The 21,260-nt window shown below is 37.7% G+C and overlaps 1 protein-coding gene across 3 annotated transcripts in view; it reads left to right on the top strand.

Moving 5' to 3' along the window:
- The first annotated feature begins 501 nt into the window (after positions 1 to 501).
- The window catches only part of AMN1 (antagonist of mitotic exit network 1 homolog), a 61,843-nt gene continuing 41,084 nt past the window's right edge, over positions 502 to 21,260 (top strand). The window contains exon 1 of one of the 3 annotated variants that reach the window (XM_036866573.1): positions 502 to 672. In XM_036866573.1, coding sequence (XP_036722468.1) covers positions 635 to 672 — 38 coding nt within the window. In that variant the 5' untranslated portion in view covers positions 502 to 634. Of the gene's footprint in view, positions 673 to 764; positions 968 to 21,260 lie in introns of those variants that run through there. The other 2 variants (XM_036866571.1, XM_036866574.1) reach the window with 2 other exon arrangements.

Below are 21,260 nucleotides of genomic sequence, written 5' to 3'. Positions count from 1 at the left end.
ATGAAATTCTTACTGAGCTTTTTTGTAGGCACGTAGTGTCCTCATCTGTGAAATAAGGCTAAATAATTCCGACTTCACAGGATTAAAAGAACATGGTTAGTTACTGAAAGCACGCAGCTCAGTGCGTGCTTTCTTACAGAAAGTGCTCGGTAAACGGCAGTCACTCTCGGATCCGCTAAAACTCTGTTTGACGGTCATGGAGTCTGTATCCAAAGGGGTCCCCGGTGTGCATCGCCAGATGCTCGGCCCAGCATCAAACGCACCCCTGTAGTAAGAGCAGCGACCTCGCAGCCACGCGCGGCTCCAGGGGTACCGGGCTAGGTCGCGCGCCGGGCTGGCCGACTCGGGAAACCGCTGGAGCCGGCCCGCGGGGCTGCAGAACGACAACTGCCGCATCGCTTCTCTGAGCGTAAGGCTCCTTTCCCTTTTATCCCGCCGCCGCTCCGGCGCAGCGCGCCGGACTCCGCCCCAAAGGGGCTCGGCAGTCCTCAGCGCGCCCGCGCCTGGTCACCGGAAGAGGCGGGCGACGTCACGAGGGCGTACGCGTCTCGCGCGGGGCAGGAGTTGACAGACGGTCTCTGGCTGGATTTCGGCGGCCCCGGGACCGCGGAAGAGGCTTCCGAGGGCGGCCGCGATGCCGAGCCAGCAGCGAGTCAGTCAGCTCCTGGATCTGTGAGTCCGCCCCGGCCCGCCTCCCTGTCGCCCCGCCCCGGCGCCGCCCGCGCCCGCCGCCCCGCGCGGCTCCCCTTCCCCGCCCCCTTCTTGCCTCCCACCGAGGAGGCCCCGCGGGTGTTTCCAGACCTGGGTCTCTGATTTTGTCTTCTCCTCGCTGAGGACCGTCGTGCCAGGGGGGCTGCCCGGCAGGCTTGCCCCTCTGGCCCCCGATAGATGTCCTGTCATTCAGCCTTGACAGCTCCACGCCCGGGCGGTTCCTGGCAGCGGCCTGAAAAGGGAGCTGAAAGCCTTGGTAAAACAAAACAAAACAAAACAAAACAAAACACTAGATGGGGCTCTCAAAAGCCTTCAGCAAAGTTCCACCTAGTTACTGTAACAGGGATAAATATTGATTCTTTGACACATCGCTCAAATCCTTGATTGTGCTTGCTGGGTTCAGCTCCTGGTTTTGCTATTATCCTCCAGTTGTGTGACTATGGGAGAGTAACTTCACCTCTCTGGGCCCTAGTTCTTGATCTACAAAATTAGTATAATAACAGTACCTATCTCATGGCGTTGTAGTGAGCAATAAGCTTAACATATTTAAATCCTTAGAAGGCTACCTAGTATTAAAAGAAATTTCAGAGAGCTTTACTTGATATGAATATTTTATTGAGGGAGAAACCAGAAGCACAGAGGCATGTAGTTACAGGATGGCTTATAAAGTGAGCATGAGGAAGTTGTTTAACCTTTACAATGGTTATTACATTGGGAGTTCACAGACAGCAGGGGATTGGTTAAAAGTGATTATCTTATGCTATTTTAAGAAGACGATTTAAGTTGATTATTAGAGGCATTTACAAGAAATAACCTGTTAAGTGTCACTTATGTTCATGATATAAACTAGATTTGGTTTCGCTTATGCGGTCTAACTGGCTTGGTCAGCTTGGGGGATTTTCAAACCTGGTCTCCATTTATTTTATTTAAAAACTCCCCGACTTTTGGTCTTTCTGTCGGCAAGCTGAGAGTGTGAACCAATATGGTGTTACTCTCACTACCCCTTTGATGTAGTCCTTGGGATGGATGGTCATGTAATTGCTGTTACCGGCAGTTACATAGTCACCCTGGACACGGTCAGTGGGATCATTGAGTTCTTCCAGTTGTCTAATCCTGATGGATAACATTTGATGTGTGAGTAGTCGCTGAAAGACATTTAAACTCTTGAGAGGATACAAGGCACTAGGGAGGTTAATATAATGACTATGAGGAGAATAATAGCCAAGGATTGAAAGATTCTCCAGAGCAGAGAGTCCCAGGAGCCATGATTTAACCAACTAAATAAGGGAAGAAGCGTTGCCTATTTGATTAAAGATTGGCATCTGATCTTTAAGATCTTTTTGATATATTAACATAGAAACAACATTTTTTTTTACCAGTTACAGTAAATGCACTTCTGTCTTGGGTGGTTAGGGTGTCTAAGGCTATGCAGTTGTCTAAAATAACTCTGGCTAAAGAATTTACAGATTCTTGCTGTAACTGTAGAGATTTTGCAGAGGATAAGGTCTCTCCCAGTGAGGTTTAAGTGCAGTCTTTTGTTGGTATCTTTTCCAATAAACTGAGTCTCTAGGTTCTAATATATGGGGCACATTGTCTTCTTTTGGAAGCAGATCACAGAAAGCTTTATGGACCTGTGGAAATAAGCCTTTCAATATTGCATTAGTGCCTTATAGTACTGAACTATGTCATGATTACTTAGGATGGGATAAACATGAGGATGTCTTATTTTAGGAGGTGGTGTTATAGGTAAGCTTCGATCTAAGTAGGCTTCTATATGGTGTGAGCAATCAAGTATTCAGTAAGAAGCATTTCTATGGAAACAAAAGAAAGGCAAAGATTAAAGATTAGTTGGAACAAATTATAAATGCAGTTGTTGAGTCTAGAGAGCAGCCAGTCGAGAAAATTTTTGGAGTTGAGCTCGGATTTTTAGATGAAGGTGGAATGAAGGTGGCAGTTTCAAACTGATAGATTTTCCTGGTTTGCAGTTTGAATGTCTTTGATGATGTCATCAGATGTTCTGCTGAGCTCTGAGTGGCCTACATAGAAGTAGGTATGAAGGTTGTCTTGTCTATACATGATCTGTTGTGACTTCTCTGAAGTCTATATCAAGACTGATAGCTTTTGCTTGTAGGGTTTGAGGAAAAGGACAGTTTTAGTTTTTACTTCAAGTCAGAAGGGTGGGAGAAAATTGAAAATATTAGTTTGGAGAGTCGTAGCCAGATATTGGAGAAAACTAGAAGAGTTCAGGACCCAGTCCAGTTTACAGTTAGATACAAAACCTCAAAGACAATAAACAGGACTCGAATTTGATTATGAATATGCCAAAATTTTCTGTTTAAACATAATTTTTCTCTCTGTAGTCACCTCATTTTTACCAAAGATAATCATAAGTAATTTGTTTGTAAAATAAGTCTAGTCTCTTTAAACTTGGCTTGTTATTTACATAAGTGCAACAAGAATAGTGATTTTTATGCACATTCTCAAATACGATACTCCAGTCAAAGCTTTGGTAATATCCAAGGGGCTTTATTGGCTCCATAAAGTCAACTTTAGATCCTTAAAACTGTCTTTATAAGTAAACTCAGGTTAGATCTTTAAAAGCCTCTTTATGCTAAGAAGGCAAGCCAAGGACTTGTCCAGTTGTGTCCTGTTACAAAGAGAACAGATTCTTATTGAATTTATGCAAATATCTATATTGCCATGAAAATAAGAATACTCATTAAGGGTTGTTCTTTTTTTTTTTTTTTTTTTTAAATTTGTTTGTTTTAATTCCGAAGGGATCAGGTAAGGAGAAAAAGTAAATGTTTCATTTTTGCTTACAAAAGTATACTTTACCAAATTGTTTTAAGTTTAGATAGCTTAGAAGGAGAGGGAAAAAAGGGTTCTTTAAATCTGGAAGACAAGCATTGAAGAACTGACAGTGTTTCAAACAAAGTCATAAAAGTTATAATTATTTTCATCAGTTCATTTGGTCCCATGTAATTAATCCTTGTTTTGCTTGATCTTGGGTTAGCAGTTTTATGAATTAAGCAGTTTCTCCATTAGAGTTCTAGATACTCTTACTCAGTTTAGTGGTATGAGCTTCAAGTTATCAGAAGCCTGTATTCCAGAGTACTTGTCAGGGTCCTTTCCATGAATCTCCATAAAGACAAAGCATTTTGGCTTGTAGTTGATTGTAAATGCTTTACTGTGAAGCAAAACTTCGTTACCTATTCAGCCAAAGTGACAAAAGATTTCAAAAGCGAATACAGAAAGTTACATAGTTAACTATGTAACTTTCTTTGTAACTTTTGTAAAGTTACAAAGTTACAAAACAAAACCAAAAAAACCTTATCTCTTGTAATGTTGTAAAGATTCAGTTTTCCTAAGTAGTTAAGGACCTGATAAAGATAACATGAAGCACAGGAAATTATTTTGCTAAGACACAGAATCTTTAGTTCCTAGACAGTTTACACAAAAGGTAAAGAAAAACCTTTTATAAAACAGTAAGTCTCCTACATACAAACAAGTTCTGTTCTGAGAACGCGTTTGTAAGACCAATTTGTTCATAAGTCCAACAAAGTTAGCCTAGGTACCCAACTAACACAATTGGCTGTATACTGCTGCTTTTACGCTTACTTCCGGACATCCTGGGCTTGAAATAAAGATACTGTACTACTGTACTCTATACAGTACTGTACAGTAAAATACGCAAAAACACAACCCTTGTAGAGGATGCACACATGTGACTATGTATGCCAGACACGTGAACTAACTTATGTGATTGGACATGCGCATGCACGTTTGCATCTTTGAAAGTTCACAACTTGAGGGTTCATATGTAGGGGACTTACTGTATCTTATTAAGAGCAGACCAATAATTTAAGAAACTTTGTGCTTTTAACACAGAGGGGAAAAACGTTCTAGTTTGTTTCAGTTTATTACTGAGCTCATTTTTTTAAAACCCTTATAAATAAATCCATTTAATTTTAGCTAACTTTGACCTTCCAACATAAAATTTCTAAACAAGCACTTTCTATATCCATTTAGAGTTTGTGTTATTTCTTTCCTCTTTCTCATTCTGGAACGAACAGTAATTTTACTTTACAAAATTACTGTACAAAATTACTCTCTTTTTTCCATAACAAAAATACAACCTATATTCTTTGCATGCTCTTCTTGTAAAAATACATCCCATTTTCTTCTCATACTTTGTATACAAAGTTGTTTTCTTTCATTCTTGTTTCTAGTATTTTATTTTTATATATTGATTATAAATTTTAACCTTTATTAACGTTTATTTTCCAGTGAAAACTAGGAAGCATGAAGTTGTGAACTGTCATAATAGCAGCATCCTATAGTAGATTAGCAAATTCATGAATACATAATTACAAAAAATTATATTTTTTAGAGACGTTTTCTCACAGTACAATTTTTTCTTACAGTTTTGTGGAGATATAATTGACATACAGCACTGTGTAAGTCTGAAATGTACAGCATAATGACTTACATACACAATAAGTTTAGTGAACATCTATTGTCTTATACAGATACAAAATTAAAGAAATAGAAAAAAGAGTTTTTTTCTCATGATAACTCTTAGAAATTATTCTCATAACAGCTTTCATATGTAACATACAGCAGGGTTAATTATATTTATCATGTTGTGCATTATATCCCTAGTACTTATTTATCTTATAACTGGAAGTTTGTAGCTTTTGACTGCCTTCATCCAACCCCTCCTGCCTCTGGTAACCACAAATCTGATCTCTTTTTCTGTGAATTTGTTTGCTGTTTGTTTTTGAAGTATAATTAACCTACAACACTATGTTAGTTACTGTTACACAACATAGTGATTCAGTATTTCTATACATTTCAAAATGATAACCATGATAAATCTAGTTACAGTGTCACCATACAAAGATATTATATAGTTGTTGACTATATTCGCCACACTGTACATTTCATACCCATGACTCATTTATTTTGCAGCTGGAAGTTTTGTACCTCTTAATCTTCCTCACCTATTTTTTTTCTGCCCCCCATCCCCTCCCTTCTGGCAACCAGCTCTTTGTTCTCTGTATCTATAACTATTTCTGTTTTGTTTGTTCAGTTTTGTTTTTTAGATTCCACATGTAAGTGAAATCATACTGTATTTGTCTTTCTCTGTCTGACTTACTTCACTTAGGATAATGCCCTGTAGGTCCATCCATATTGTCGCAAATGGCTAGATTTCATTCTTTTTAATGGCTGAGTAATATTCCATTTTAAAATATATATCACGTCTTCTTTATCCATTCATATGTTGATGGGTGCTTAGGTCACATCCATGTCTTGGCTATTGTAAGTAATGCTGCAGTACCAACATAGGGGTGCATATATCTTTTTGAATTAGTGTTTCTGTTTTCTGTGGATAAATACCCAGCAGTGGAATTGCTGGATCATATGGTAGTTCTATTTTTAATTTCTTAAGGAATCTCCATACTGTTTTGCATAGTGGCTGCACCAATTTACATTCTCACCAACAGTGCACAAGGGTTCCCTTTTCTCCACATCCTTGCCTACACTTGTTATTTGTTGTTTTTTTGATAATAGCCATTCTGATAGGTGTGAAGTGATATCCTTCTGGTTTTGGTTTGCATTTCCCTGATGATTAGTGATATTGAACATCTTTTCATGTATCTGTTGGCTGTCTGTGTGTCTTCTTTGGAAAAATATCTATTCAGTTCCACTGCTCATTTTTTAATCGAGTTGTTTGTTTTTTTTAATGTTGAATTGTATGAGTTCTTTGTATATTTTGGATATTAACCCCTTATCAGATATACTGTTTGCAAATATCTTTGTATTCAGTAGATGGCCTTTTTGTTTTGTTGATCATTTCCCTTGCTGTGCAAAACCTTTTTAGTTTGATGTATATAGTCCCACTTGTTTATTTTTGCTTTTGTTTCCTTTGCCTGAGGAGACGTACCCCAAAATATTGCTAAGACCAATGTCAAAGAGCATACTGCCTATATTTTCTTCCAGGAATTTTATGGTTTCAGGTCTTACGTTAAAGTCTCTAATCCTTTTTTTTTTTTTTTTTGCTGTGTTGGGTCTTTGTTGCTGTGCGCGGGCTTTCTCTAGTTGCGGTGAGTGGGGGCTACTCTTCGTTGTGGTATGCAGGCTTCTCATTGCGGTGGCTTCTCTTGTTGTGGAGCACGGGCTCTAGGCGCACGGGCTTCAGTTGTTGTGGCATGCATGCTCAGTAGTTATGGCTCGCAGGCTCTGGAGCGCAGGCTCAGTAGTTGTGGCGCACAGGCTTAGTTGCTCCACAGCATGTGGGATCTTCCTGGACCAGGGCTCAAACCTGTGTCCCCTGTATTGGCAGGCAGATTCTTAACCACTGTGCTACCAGGGAAGCCCCTCTAATTCATTTTGAGTTTATTTTTATATATGGCGTGAGAAAATGTTCTAATTTCATTCCTTTACATGTAGCTTCCAGTTTTCCCAGGAACACGTACTAGAGAGACTGTCTTTTCCACATTGTATATTCTTGCCTCCTTTGTCATAGATTAATTGACCAGAAATGTATATTTCTGGGCTCTCTATTCTGTTCCATTAATCTATGCTTCTGTTTTTGTGCCAGTATCATACTCTTCTGATTTCTGTAGCTTTGTAGTATAGTTTGAAATCAGGAAGCATGATACCTCCATCTGTGACCTTCTTACTCAGGATTATTTTGGCTATTGGAGGGTCTTTTATGTTTCCATACAAAATTTTAGATTATATTTTCTAGTTCTGTGAAGAATGCCATTGGTATTTTGATAGGGATTGCACTGAATCTGTAGATTGCCTTGAGTAGTAAGGTCATTTTAACATTTTTAATTCTTTCAATTCATGAACACAGTGTATCTTTCCATCTATTTGTGTCGTCTTCAATTTCTTTCATCAGTGCCTTATAGTTTTCTGAGTACAGATCTTTTACCCCCTTAGTTATATTTATTCCTAGGTATTTTATTCTTTTTGATGCAGTTGTAAATGGGATTGTTTTCTTAATTTCTCTGTCTGATAGTTCATTGTTAGTATACAGAAATGCAACAGATTTCTGTATATTTATTTGTATCTTGCAACTTTACTGAATTCATTGATGAATAATGGTAGGATTTTGGACAGTGTCTTTTGGGTTTTCTATGTGTAGTATCATGTCATCTGCAAACAGTGATGGTTTTACTTCTTCCTTTCTGATTTGGATTCCTTTTATTTCTTTTTCTTGTCTGATTGCTGTGGCTAGGAATTCCAATACTATGTTGAATAGAAGTGGTGAGAGTGAGCATCCTTGTCTTGTTTCTTATCTTAGAGGAGATGCCTTCAGCTTTTCACTGTTGAGTATGATGTTAGATGTGGGCTTGTCATATATGGCCTTTATTATGTTGAGGTATATTTCCTCTGTACCCACTTTGTTGAGAGTTTTTTATCATAATGATTGTTGGATTTTGTCAAAAGCTTTTTCTGCATCTATTGAGATGATATGATTTTCTTCTTCAATTTGTTAATGTGGTGTATCACATTAATTGCTTTGTGGATATTGAAACATTCAAGGATGAGATTGGTTCAATCTCATCCCTGGGTTAAATCCCTATTGATCATAGTGTGTGACCCTTTTCATGTATTGTTGAATTCAGCTTGCTAATATTTTGTTGAGGATTTTTGTGTTTATGTTCATCAGTGATATTGGCCTGTAATTTTCTTTTTTTGTGATATCTTTGTCTGGTTTGAGTATCAGAGTGATGCTGGCCTCACAGAATGAGTTTGGAAGCATTCCTCCTTCTGCAGTTTTTTGGAATAATTTGAGAAGGACAGGTGTTAACTTTTTTCAAAATGTTTCATAGACTTCACCTGTAAAGCCATCTGGTCCTGAACTTTTGGGAGGTTTTTAAATTACTGATTCAACTTCATTCACATTCATAATTGACCTGTTCATATTTTCAATAGTACAGTTTTTTAATCTAGCAAAAGACATGTTTATTATAACTCCAAGTAGCTTTTATCTGTAAAAATTAAGAAGCCAAAAACTTATGATAAATTTATGTTTAGCAATTAATGTTTCAGTATATTATCTTATTTGGAAATGATCTAGATATGATATAATAGATAATGAATATCCATCATTTAAGTTAACTTAGTATAAACTTTTGTCTTACATCTATTTAATTTACTTGTTTTTAGTAAGTATGCTTGGATTAAACATTAAACAGCTAATCATCTTATATTGTTTTTCTTGCTGCCAAATTTTGTAATGTAGAGATAGCACGAGCTTATTTTACTAGTAAACCTGGGTAGAAATGTTTGTATATTTGCATTATATTTAATGATGACAACCCTGAGGACAAGCCTATTTTATTAAACCAATACATTTCAATTAGCTTTTATTTACCAAAAATCATTCCAGATCACACAAACTTGAAAAGCATTTGGATTGGTTTCTATACTTCTGAGAGTTTTAAGAGCACTTAATTTATATAAGTGCTTATTTTCCTTTAAGCAGATTAAATAGAGCTCTTTAAAAAATATCACAGACCATACATGAATTCGTATATACATAAATATATAGACAGACACAAACAGATTGTATAATTTTCATTTTTAAATTTTAACCATGTGTCAGGCACAGTAATATAAAACTCAAAAGAATAGCTGGATCCAAATTATTTCTGGCAGATGGAATAAATTAAGGTTACCTGCTTATGGCTAGAGCTTTTTACCAAAATTTTTTTTATTTGTGTGCTGTAAGGATTCTTTTAGAGAAGCTATTTTTGGAGTTATTTTGTCTTTTAGAAGCTTTTGCCTACCATTGTCTCTGAGAAGTTTGGAATATTCTCTTTTTAAGGGTGTCCCTAAGGTGGACTATCTTATCTAAATTAAAGTTTCCATAAAGTGGCTACTGCAATTCCAGTCGTCCTTCATAAAGTTCACCCATTTTTCCAAAAGGCACAAGATCCTGGTCTGTGATTTTTGACCAGGTGGAACCCATCTTCACCTTAGATTCTCTAGGACATCTTAACTCTGAGGGGTCCTGTTTTGTTTTGTTTTTTTTTTAAAGTTTGCAGGAAAGTAGTCATCCTGAAACACTTTTTTTTAAGTACATTTTTTTAAATTAATTTATTTATTTATTTATTTTTGGCTGTGTTGGGTCTTCGCTTCTGTGCGAGGGCTTTCTCTCGTTGTGGCAACTGGGGGCCACTCTTCATCGCGGTGCGCGGGCCTCTCACTATCGTGGCCTGTCTTGTTACGGAGCACAGGCTCCAGACGCGCAGGCTCAGTAGTTGTGGCTCATGGGCTTAGTTGCTCTGCGGCATGTGGGATCTTCCCAGACCAGGGCTCGAACCCGTGTCCCCTGCATTGGCAGGCGGATTCTCAACCACTGTGCCACCAGGGAAGCCCCGAGGGGTCCTGTTTTTGAACAGCTGTTCTGAAACACAGGGAATTACACTGCCCCCTCTTTTTCAATAGAATAGGGTGACTTATCAAAAAGTTTCAACAATAGTTGCGCAATAAAATTGGAGAGCTCAACACGAAAGGGAGTGAAGCTTGGATTCAAGAGAGGTTTACTGTGAAACTTCTTGGTCAGTGAGAAAACAGTGAGCATAATGGGCTCCATGAGTACTGGCACTTGTTTACTCACCAGACTCTTGACTAATCAGGGATCTTCTGTAGGTCCCACTTCTGACACCAAAAACCATCAAGAGAAAATTCAGAGAGATTTATTTGATATGAATATTTTATTGAATGAGAAATAAGCTATTCGTGAACAGAGAGACTTCAAACTGAAAGTGGTTAGAAGCTCAGAGGCATGTAGTTATAGGATGGTTTATAAAGTGAGAATGAGGAAGTTGTTTAACATTTACGATGATTGGTTGTTACAGTGGGAGTTTACAGATGACAGGAGACTGGTTAAAAGTGTTTTTTATCTTATACTATTTTAGAAGATGATTTAAGTTCTGCTTATTGTTATCAGAGGCATATACAAGAAATAATCTTTTACCTTTTGCTTATGTTCATGAAATAAGCTATCAATAGATTAAGTTTAACTTATGCAGCCTAACTGGTTTTGTTTGCTTGGAGGATTTTCAAGCTTGGTCTCCATTTTATTTTACTTTAACACTAGCAAATAATAAACACCACTAAATGTTAGTTATTGTTATTATTGGTTATTTCACACCAGAAATTGTGCTGAAAATTACAGTTATAATGGCAATTGCTTCTCTCCAGGAGCTTTCAGTCCATTATTATTCCCATGTAAAAAAGTTAAGGCTAAGGAGAACAATCACTATAATCTACTGAATGCCTTCTAAAACAGTAGGATTTGACATTTGCGTTATATCTCATAAACTTCTGGCCCTTGGTCCACAGTCAGTTTTCATAAAAGGGAAATCTGTTGATTCTCCTTTGTGTAGACTCAGACTTGTGTAGAGTCCTGAGAAAAGTATCTTGCTTTAGTTCTTGGTGAAACTTTTACACCTCATCCAAACAGAATATCCTTTCTGTCAGTAAAGACAGAGTAGGTTAAGGGTGCAAGTTAGGAAAACAGACTACATAGGTTCTATACATACACCTAACATTTACTAGTTATACAATCTTGAGCAAATGTTATAACTTATCTGGGATTCAGTTTTCTCATCTGTAAATGGAAGATGATGATATTATTACCTACCTTACTGAACTGCTGTGAAGATTAAAAGCCAGTACATGTAAATTCCATAAAACAGTGCTTGGCACATAGTAAGTATTCATTTACGTTAGTTATTAATGTTATATCATACCTACCATGGAAAGCACTGTAACAAGGAATATGTTACCTAATACCTGACCTTTTTTCTAAGACCTAGCTTAATTCCTGCTCTTAGTTCCAATCTCTATTCTAAGGCTCCTTGAGGGTTCCATGCAAATGATCCTATGAACTCTTGGGACCAGAATCAAGTCTTTTGTCTCTTTGTACCCACAGTTCCTTATTTTTAGGAGTTACTATTCAGTTAAGCATGTATTTAAAGAGGACATGTGGCCTATGAAGCACTATGCTGATGATTGTTGGAAATAACTAGCATAAAAGAGGTGTAGTCTTATGGGACTAGCACAAGACAAGTATATGAATAAATATAATCTAGGTATAATAATACCACAAAAGCTGGATTTACAAATGGGAGGAAATGCATTCAAGAGGGAGTACAGGAATTTCCCTGGTGGCTCAGTGGTTGAGAATCCGTCTACCAATGCAGGGGACACGAGTTTGATCCCTGGTCCGGGAGGGTCCCACATGCTGCGGAGTAACTAAGCCTATGCGCCACAACTACTGAGCCTGTGCTCTAGAGCCCACAAGCCACAACTACTGAGCCTGCATGCCACGACTACTGAAGCCTATGCACCTAGAGCCCGTGCTCCGCAACAAGAGAAGCCACCGCAATGAGAAGCCTGCGCACCGCAACGAAGAGTAGCCCCTGCTCGCCGCAACTAGAGAAAGCCCACATGCAGCAACGAAGACCCAATGCAGCCAAAAATTAATTAATTAATTAATTAATTTTTTAAAAAAGGAGTATAATAATAAGAGCAAAGCCTTGATGAACAGGAAAGTTAGGAATATATGAGAAGACCAGAAAATAGTATTTCTATTTGGCTGGAGAATACAATATGAATAGTGTAATAATAAGACATAAAGCCAGATAATTAGGAGCAGAACCTTGGCCACCAAAATGAAATAAGAGTGTTTAATTCTGTAACATGGGAAGCTATCAAAGGTTTTGGAACTGCTGGGGGCAGAGGGAGAGTTGAATTTAGGGAGCAATTAAGAATAAGAAGACAGGAAACTTTTAAAATTTTGGAAAGGAGTAAGGAGAGCCCAAACTAGGAGACATATGTGAAGATGTTCTTGCAGAATTCATTCTGGTAAAAGAGAATTGGAATGTCCATCACTGGGAGAGGTGCCATGGAATGTTATGCAGCTATTAGAAAAGTAAAGAGTATATGTGTATATATTCACATGGATGGAACTTGAAAACATAGTGCTTAGTGAAAAAAAGAGGAAACAAATATATTAAGAAAAATTATCCAAAAACTGGAATTAAAGCAAAAAGATGACCATATGACCTTCATTGTCATACTAGAGTGTTGTCTCCCATGTAAAGGTACACATTTGCCTTTAGGATAATATTTTCTAACCTTTTTTGGGATGAGATAGTCAGACTGACAGTTGTTCAGCAGGCTATTTCTGGGTTACCTTGGGTTTCCGTTACTTTGGTAACAAGGTAAGGAGCTTGATCCAGAATATCAGTCAACTGTTTTACTAAGTGCACTGTTAAGTACACAGGAATGGGACTTCTCCGTGATGGAAAACTGCTTGGTTTACATCCTTGCATAAGTTCCTAACCTCTTCACGGGACCAGCACTTTGAGTAGCACTGCCTTGGAGAATCCTTTGAATCTGTGATATGGTGAACAATTTTGAATTAGGGGAGCAAGGAAAGGCAAAAATTAAAAATTACTGTAAAGTTTTTAGCTTCGTTGACCAGGAGAATGGTGATATCATTAGATAATTGTGGAGGAGTAAGTATCTTTTTAGGAAGATTAATCAGAACATCCAGTTGAAATAGGCAGTTAGAAATATAATTTAAAACATTTTTAATTCAGTTTATTTAAACTAAAAAAACCCCAACAATTAACCCATTTCTCCCACCCCCCACCTCTGAGAACCACCAATCTGTTTTCGGTAGCTATGAACTTTTGTTTGGGGGTTTTTTGTTCTTAGACTTCACATATAAGAGAAGTCATATGGTATCTGTCTTTCTCTGTCTGACTTATTTCACTTAGCATAATGCTCTCTAGGTCCATCCATGTTGTTGCAAATGGCAAGATTTCATTCTTTTTTATGGCTGAATAATATTCCACTGTATATATACCACATCTTCTTTATACATTCATCCACTGATGGACACTTTTTGTTATTTCCATATTTTGGCTATTGTAAATAACGTTGCAGTGAACATGGGAGTGCAGATACCTTTTCAAATTAGTATTTTCATATTCTTTGGATAAATACCCAGAAGTAGAATTGCTGAATCATATGGTAGTTCTATTTTTAATTTTTTGAGGAACCTTTATACTGTTTTCCATAGCACCTACACCAATTTACATTCCCACCAACAGTGCACGAGGATTCCCATTTCTCCACATCCTTGCCAACACTTGTTATTTGTTTTCTTTTTGATAATAGCCATTCTGACAGGTGTGAGGTGATATCTCATTGTGATTTTGATTTGTATTTTTCTGATGATTAGTGATATTGAGCATCTTTTCATGTATTGGTCATCTGTGTGTCTTCCTCGGAAAAATATAATTTTTAATTTGAAAGAGATATCAAGGAGTAAGTCTAAGATTAGGAGTAAACTCCTTAGAGATAGTAGGTGAAGCCATGGTTAAGTTTAAGGAAGAGGATATAGAGAGAAGAAAAGGAGACCAAAGACCAAATTTTATGCAACACTTACATTAGAAGCAGACCAATTTGCCCGAAGTCATTTCTTTGTTAGATTAATTTACTGTATAATTGATTGGCTAAATATTAATAAGTTGTTTCTTTTAACTATAAAATTTAGAGCAATTCATACTGGGTGAGATATCTATCTCTCCTCCCACACCCACACCCTTTTTTTTACAGCTTTTGAAGATTTGTTTAGTTTTAGCTGACCACTTTTCATTTTTGTCTTGAGAACTGAGACCACCTGTGTTAACCTTTGGGATTGAGAACTAAGATTGCTTATGTCAATATAACTTTTTGCTCCTGGAAATTTTTGCAGTTTCTCTAAGTAAACATTTGGTTATTAGGATAAACATTTTGATTGTTAGGGCGAACATTATATCTATCAGGATAGATTATTCATGAGGCTTACTTCAAGACCCCATGTCCATCATTCTTAAACCATTACATCACAAATTTTGCCTAATCCTATCCCATTCCCCATCTTGGAGGGGGAGAACCCTCTTAAACTACTTGAGCTTTCATCCCCAAATCCTGAATGTACTCTTCCCTACCTTTCCCCTATTAAGACACTATCAAAACCCTGTTAAACCCTCACTGCAGCGAATTTAATAAACTTGCTTTGTTTGACCAACAGGCTTTTTGGATGGTCTTTGTGAGCCATTTAATAGTTCTCATAGCAGCATATTAAGAAATATTTAATTTGTTTCTGTCCCGGCTCTCTGCTAGTGCTGCTGTAGGGAACTGGAACAGAAAGAGGAAACCCTTTATTCTGTGGAACACATGGCACAGCCTGAGCTCAGAGAAGAGACCAAGAACAAAATGGAAAAGACTGAGAGGAAGAGGGAGGGGGGAGAAAAAAGGGTGTTATCATGGAAAGCAGAAAACATTTAAAATATAGCTGAAATCTGTATAAAGGAAAATATAAGAGGAGTGATTGTGGAATTTGAGTTTTCTCTTTTTCAAGCTAAAATGCTTTTAGCTTGGTCTTGTTTCACGAATGCTGGTAGAAGACTAAAGGCTTGGGTCTTCGGTCAGAGACCCTAAGGACTTTATTATTCATTGCACAACAAGCAGCATGAGCATTAGCATGTTTATGTCACTTCCCCTTGACCTCCAAGACACACGCCAGCAACACAGAAGGCCAAGCTGGATACCTACACAAAGGGCAGGTTGTGTTACAGGAGACAGACTCTGAATTTGGGGACTCTGCATTTTATAGCAAGCAGTAAGCAACCTCTTTGTTCTGGAGGGAGACATTATCTCACAGTGTTGCTCATTGTAAACACAACCCTGAGAGTGGCCCAGATAGAGTGTCAGGGCCTTGTAATCTTGTCATTCCCAGCAAGAATGATAAGACCATGAAAAACCTGTAGAGAACTGCCTTTCCCAACATTTCACCTTTTGGCCCTACCACCTTGGCTTCTGACAAATTATCACATGAGTATGACGCTTCTTCACCACACTGATTCATTTAATCAGCGGAGGCTAGGACCAAATGTATTCTATTTGTGTCATACAGCAATCAACTAAGACTATTAATATTGCTCCCAAAAGGAGGATGAGGCCAACTGGCAATATTGACTTCAGCTATGACTCCAGAGTCCCAGACTCAGGCAACTGTGACTAAATCCCAGGGGAGACCAGTAGGTCTTATTTCAGACATCCAAGATGTAGTGTAAGCCCAGTATATTCTCCATTATGACCTGCCCAAGGAAATTTAAGTTTACCTGTTAATCTTTGGTGCTGTTATCTGTAATTACAGGGACAATAGATGGGCCAAAAAAAGAAACCCAACTGAGAGATATTCTGTGGCCTCTTCTCTATATACAAGCATATAAAACAAAGAGACACAGGTCACTCTAGTTTGGATTTATTGTTAAACTTGATTTGGATCACCATGACATTGTTTTGCCTATATCACATGGGAAAATGTCACTGAGTAGTTGCAGCCTTGATTGTTAACACATAGCTCAAGATCACTTGGACATCAAGGAAAACATGCATTTGTATTTGTCATATTGAAACAAGTTGTGCTGGTCCATGTTTTTATACCCTTATGAAGAGAGGCTAGGCAAAGCAGAATAGTTCAGCACCTTCCATATTTACATGAATTATTTGGTTATCATAACACAAAGACAATGATGAGAAATCCAGCAGTAGGTCAGATTGTCAACTGCAGCGGCTGCTTGCCTCAGGTGGACCATATAATTGTTTTGCCAAGGTGCAGTGCTGGATCTAGAGGAGGAAGGGAGCATTAATTCCTCCCCTTTCTTAAGTACTTCCCAGGGTCTAAAGTGTTCCTCCCCAGGTTCTAGAGTTATTGCCGTCCCTTATGATCATGAAATTGGTGTGCCTCATACCAATGCAAATGATTTCACTTTTTTCCTATCACCTGCTACTCACAGTGGTCAAGTGCAGGAGGGACAAGGGGATTTTTATTTTTGTTTTTTTTTTAATGTATTTATTTGTTACTTTTTTAAAACATCTTTATTGGAGTATAATTGCTTTTCAATGTTCTGTTAGTTTCTGCTGTATAACAAAGTGAAAGAGCTATATGTATACATATATCCCCATACCCCTCCCTCTTGCATCTCCCTCCCACCCTCCCTATCCCACCCCTCTAGGTGGTCACAAAGCACCGAGCTGATCTCCCCCCCGTGTGATGCAGCTGCTTCCCACTAACTATCTGTTTTACATTTGGTAGTGTATATATGTCACTGCTACTCTCTCACTTTGTCCCAGCTTACCCTTCCCCCTCTCCATGTCCTCAAGTCCATTCTCTACATCTGCTTTATTCCTGTCCTGCCCCTAGGTTCTTCAGAACCTTTTTTTTTTTTTACATTCCATGTATATGTGTTAGCATATGGTATTTGTCTTACTCTTTCTGACTTACTTCACTCTGTATGACAGACTCTAGGTCCATCCACCTCACTACAAATAACTCAGTTTCATTTCTTTTCATGGCTGAGTAATATTCCATTGTATATATGTGCCACATCTTCTTTATCTATTCATCTGTCAGTGGACACTTAGGTTGCTTCCATGTCCTGGCTATTGTAAATAGTGCTGCAATGAACATTGTGGTACATGAGTCTTCAATTATGGTTTTCTCAGGGTATATGCCCAGTAGTGGGATTGCTGGGTCATATGGTAGTTCTATTTTTAGTTTTTTAAGGAACCTCCATACTGTTCTCCATAGTGGCTGTATCAATTTACATTCCCACCAACAGTGCAAGAGGGTTTGCTTTTCTCCACACCCTCTCCAGCATTTATTGTTCGCAGATTTTTTGATGACAACCATTCTACCTGTATGAGGTGATACCTCATAGTAGTTTTGATTTACATTTCTCTAATGATTAGTGATTTTGAGCATCCTTTCATGTGTTTGTTGGCAATATGTATATCTTCATTGGAGAAATGTCTATTTAGATCTTTTGCCCATTTTTGGATTGGGTTGTTTGTTTTTTTGATATTGAGCTGCATGAGCTGCTTGTATATTTTGGAGATTAATCCTTTGTCCATTGCTTCGTTTGCAAATATTTTCTCCCATTCTGAGGGTTGTCTTTTCGTCTTTTTTATGGTTTCCTTTGCTGTGCAAAAGCTTTTAAGTTTCATTTGGTCTCATTTGTTTATTTTTGGTTTTATTTCCATTTCCTTAGGCGGTGGGTCAAAAAGGATCTTGCTGTGACTTATGTCAAAGAGTGTTCTTCCTATGTTTTCCACTGAGAGTTTTATAGTGTCTGGCCTTACATTTAGGTCTTTAATCCATTTTGAGTTTATTTTTGTGTATGGTGTTAGAAAGTGTTCTAATTTCATTCTTTCACATGTAGCTGTTCAGTTTTCCCAGCACCACTTATTGAAGAGGCTGTCTTTTCTCCATTGTATATTCTTGCCTCCTTTATCAGAGATAAGGTGACCATATGTGCATGGGTTTATCTCTGGGCTTTCTATCCTGTTCCATTGATCTATATTTCTGTTTTTGTTGCAGTACCATACTGTCTTGATTACTGTAGCTTTGCAGTATAGTCTGAAGTCAGGGATCCAGATTCCTCCAGCTGCATTTTTCTTTCTCAAGATTTTTTTGGCTATTTGGGGTCATTTGTGTTCCCAAACACACTGTGAAATTTTTTGTTATAGTTCCGTGAAAAATGTCATTGGTAGTTTGATAGGGATTGCATTGAATCTGTAGATTTCTTTGGGTAGTGTAGTCATTTTCACAATGTTGATTCTTCCAATCCAAGAACATGGTATATCTCTCCATCGGTTTGTATCATCTTTAATTTCTTTCATCAATATCTTATAGTTTTCTGCATACAGGTCTTTTGTCTCCTGAGGTAGGTTTATTCCTAGGTATTTTATTGTTTTTGTTGCAGTGGTAAATGGGAGTGGTTCCTTAATTTCTCTTTCAGATTTTTCATCATTAGTGTATAGGAATGCAAGAGATTTCTATGCATTAATTTTGTATCCTGCTACTTTACCAAATTCGTTGATTAATTCTAGTAGTTTTCTGGTAGCATCTTTAGGATTGTCTATGTATAGTATCATGTTATCTGCAAACACTGACAGATTTACTTCTTCTTTTCTGATTTGGATTCCTTTTATTTCTTTTTCTTCTCTGATTGCTGTGGCTAAAACTTCCAAAACTATGTTGAATAATAGTGGTGAGAGTGGACAACCTTATCTTGTTCCTGATTTTAGAGGAAATGGTTTAAGTTTTTCACCATTGAGAACGATGTGGGCTGTAGGTTTGTCATATATGGCCTTTATTATGTTGAGGTAAGTGCCCTCTATGCCCACTTTCTGGAGAGTTTTTATCATAAATCGGTGTTGAATTTTGTAAAAAGCTTTTTCTGCATCTATTGAGTTTATCATATGGTTTTTATCCTTTAGTTTGTTAATATGATGTATCACATTGATTGACGTGCGTATATTGAGGAATCCTTGCATTCCTGGGATAAACCCGACTTGATCATGGTGTATGATCCTTTTAATGTGCTGTTGGATTCTCTTTGCTAGTATTTTGTTGAGGATTTTTGCATCTATATTCATCAGTGATATTGGTCTGTAGTTTTCTTTTTTTGTGACATCTTTGTCTGGTTTTGGTATCAGGGTGATGGTGGCTTGTAGAATGAGTTTGAGAGTGTTCCTCCCTCTGCTGTATTTTGGAAGAGTTTGAGAAGCATAGGTGTTAGCTCTTCTCTAAATGTTTGATAGAATTCGCTTGTGAAGCCATGTGGTCCTGGGCTTTTGTTTGTTGGAAGATTTTTTTTTTTTAAGACATCAGTTTTTTTGTTTTTATTTATTTATTTATTTTTATTTATGGCTGTGTTGGGTCTTCGTTTCTGTGCGAGGGCTTTCTCTAGTTGCGGCAAGCGGGGGCCACTCTTCATCGCGGTGCGCGGGCCTCTCACTATCACAGCCTCTCTTGTCGCGGAGCACAGGCTCCAGATGCGCAGGCTCAGCAGTTGTGGCTCACGGGCCCAGTCGCTCTGTGGCATGTGGGATCCTCCCAGACCAGGGCTCTAACCCGTGTGCCCTGCATTGGCAGGCAGATTCTCAACCACTGCGCCACCAGGGAAGCCCTGTTGGAAGATTTTTAATCACAGTTTCAATTTCATTGCTTGTGATTGGTCTGTTTATACTTTCTATTTCTTCCTGGTTCCATCTTGGAAGGTTGTGCTTTTCTAAGAATTTGTCCCTTTCTTCCAGGTTGTCCATTTTATTGGCATTTAGTTGCTTGTAGTAATCCCTCATGATTCTTTGGATTTCTACAGTGCCAGTTGTTACTTCTCCTTTTTCATTTCTAATTTTGTTGATTTGAGTCTTCTCCCTTTTTTTATTGGTGAGTCCGGCTAATGGCTTATCAATTTTGTTTATCTTCTCAAAGAACCAGCTTTTCATTTTATTGATCTTTACTATTGTTTTCTTCATTTCTTTTTCATTTATTTCTGATCTGATCTTTTTGATTTCTTTCCTTCTGCTAACTTCAGGGTTTTTTTGTTTTTCTTTCTCTAATTGCTTTAGGTGTAAGGTTAGGTTGTTTATTTGAGATTTTTCTTGTTTCTCGAGGTAGGATTGTATTGCTATAAACTTCCCTCGTAGAACTGCTTTCACTGCATCCTGTAGATTTTGGGTAATCGTGTTTTCATTGTCATTTGTTTCTAGGTATTTTTTGATTTCCTATTTGATTTCTTCAGTGATATCTTGGTTATTTAGTAGCATATTGTTTAGCCTACATGTGTTTGTATTTTTTACAGTTTTGTTCTTGTAATTGATATCTAGTCTCATAGCGTTGTGGTCGGAAAGATACTTGATACAATTTCAAGTTTATTAAATTTACCAAGGCTTGATTTGTGACCCAAGATATGATCTATCCTGGAGAATGTTCCATGAGCTCTTGAGAAGAAAGTGTGTTCTGTTGTTTTTGGATGGAATGTCCTATAAATATCAGTTAAGTCCATCTTGTTTAATGTGTCATTTAAAGCTTGTGTTTCCTTATTTATTTTCATTTTGGATGATCTGTCCATTGGTGAAAGTGGGGTGTTAAAGTCCCCTACTATGATTGTGTTACTGTCGATGTCCCCTTTTATGGCTGTTAGCATTTGCCTTATGTATTGAGGTGCTCCTATGTTGGGTGCATAAATATTTACAATTGTTATATCTTCTTCTTGGATTGATCCTTGATCATTATGTAGTGTCCTTCTTTGTCTCTTGTAATAGTCTTTAAGTCTATTTTGCCTGATATGAGAATTGCTACTCCAGCTCTCTTTTGATTTCCATTTGCATGGACTATCTTTTTCCATCCCCTCACTTTCAGTCTGTATGTGTCCCTAGGTCTGAAGTCAGTCTCTTGTAGACAGCATATATATGGGTCTTGTTTTTGTATCCATTCAGCCAGTCTGTGTCTTTTGATTGGAGCATTTAATCCATTTACATTTAAGGTAGTTGTCAATATGTATGTTCCTATTATCATTTTCTTAATTGTTTTTGGTTTGTTTTTGTATGTCTTTTTCTTCTCTTGTGTTTCCTGCCTAGAGAAGTTCCCTTAGCGTTTGTTGTAAAGCTGG

The sequence above is a fragment of the Balaenoptera musculus genome, chromosome 10, assembly GCF_009873245.2.
Source record: "Balaenoptera musculus isolate JJ_BM4_2016_0621 chromosome 10, mBalMus1.pri.v3, whole genome shotgun sequence".
NCBI classification, from domain to species: domain Eukaryota; kingdom Metazoa; phylum Chordata; class Mammalia; order Artiodactyla; family Balaenopteridae; genus Balaenoptera; species Balaenoptera musculus.
This window is presented reverse-complemented; position numbering and strand designations above follow the sequence as displayed.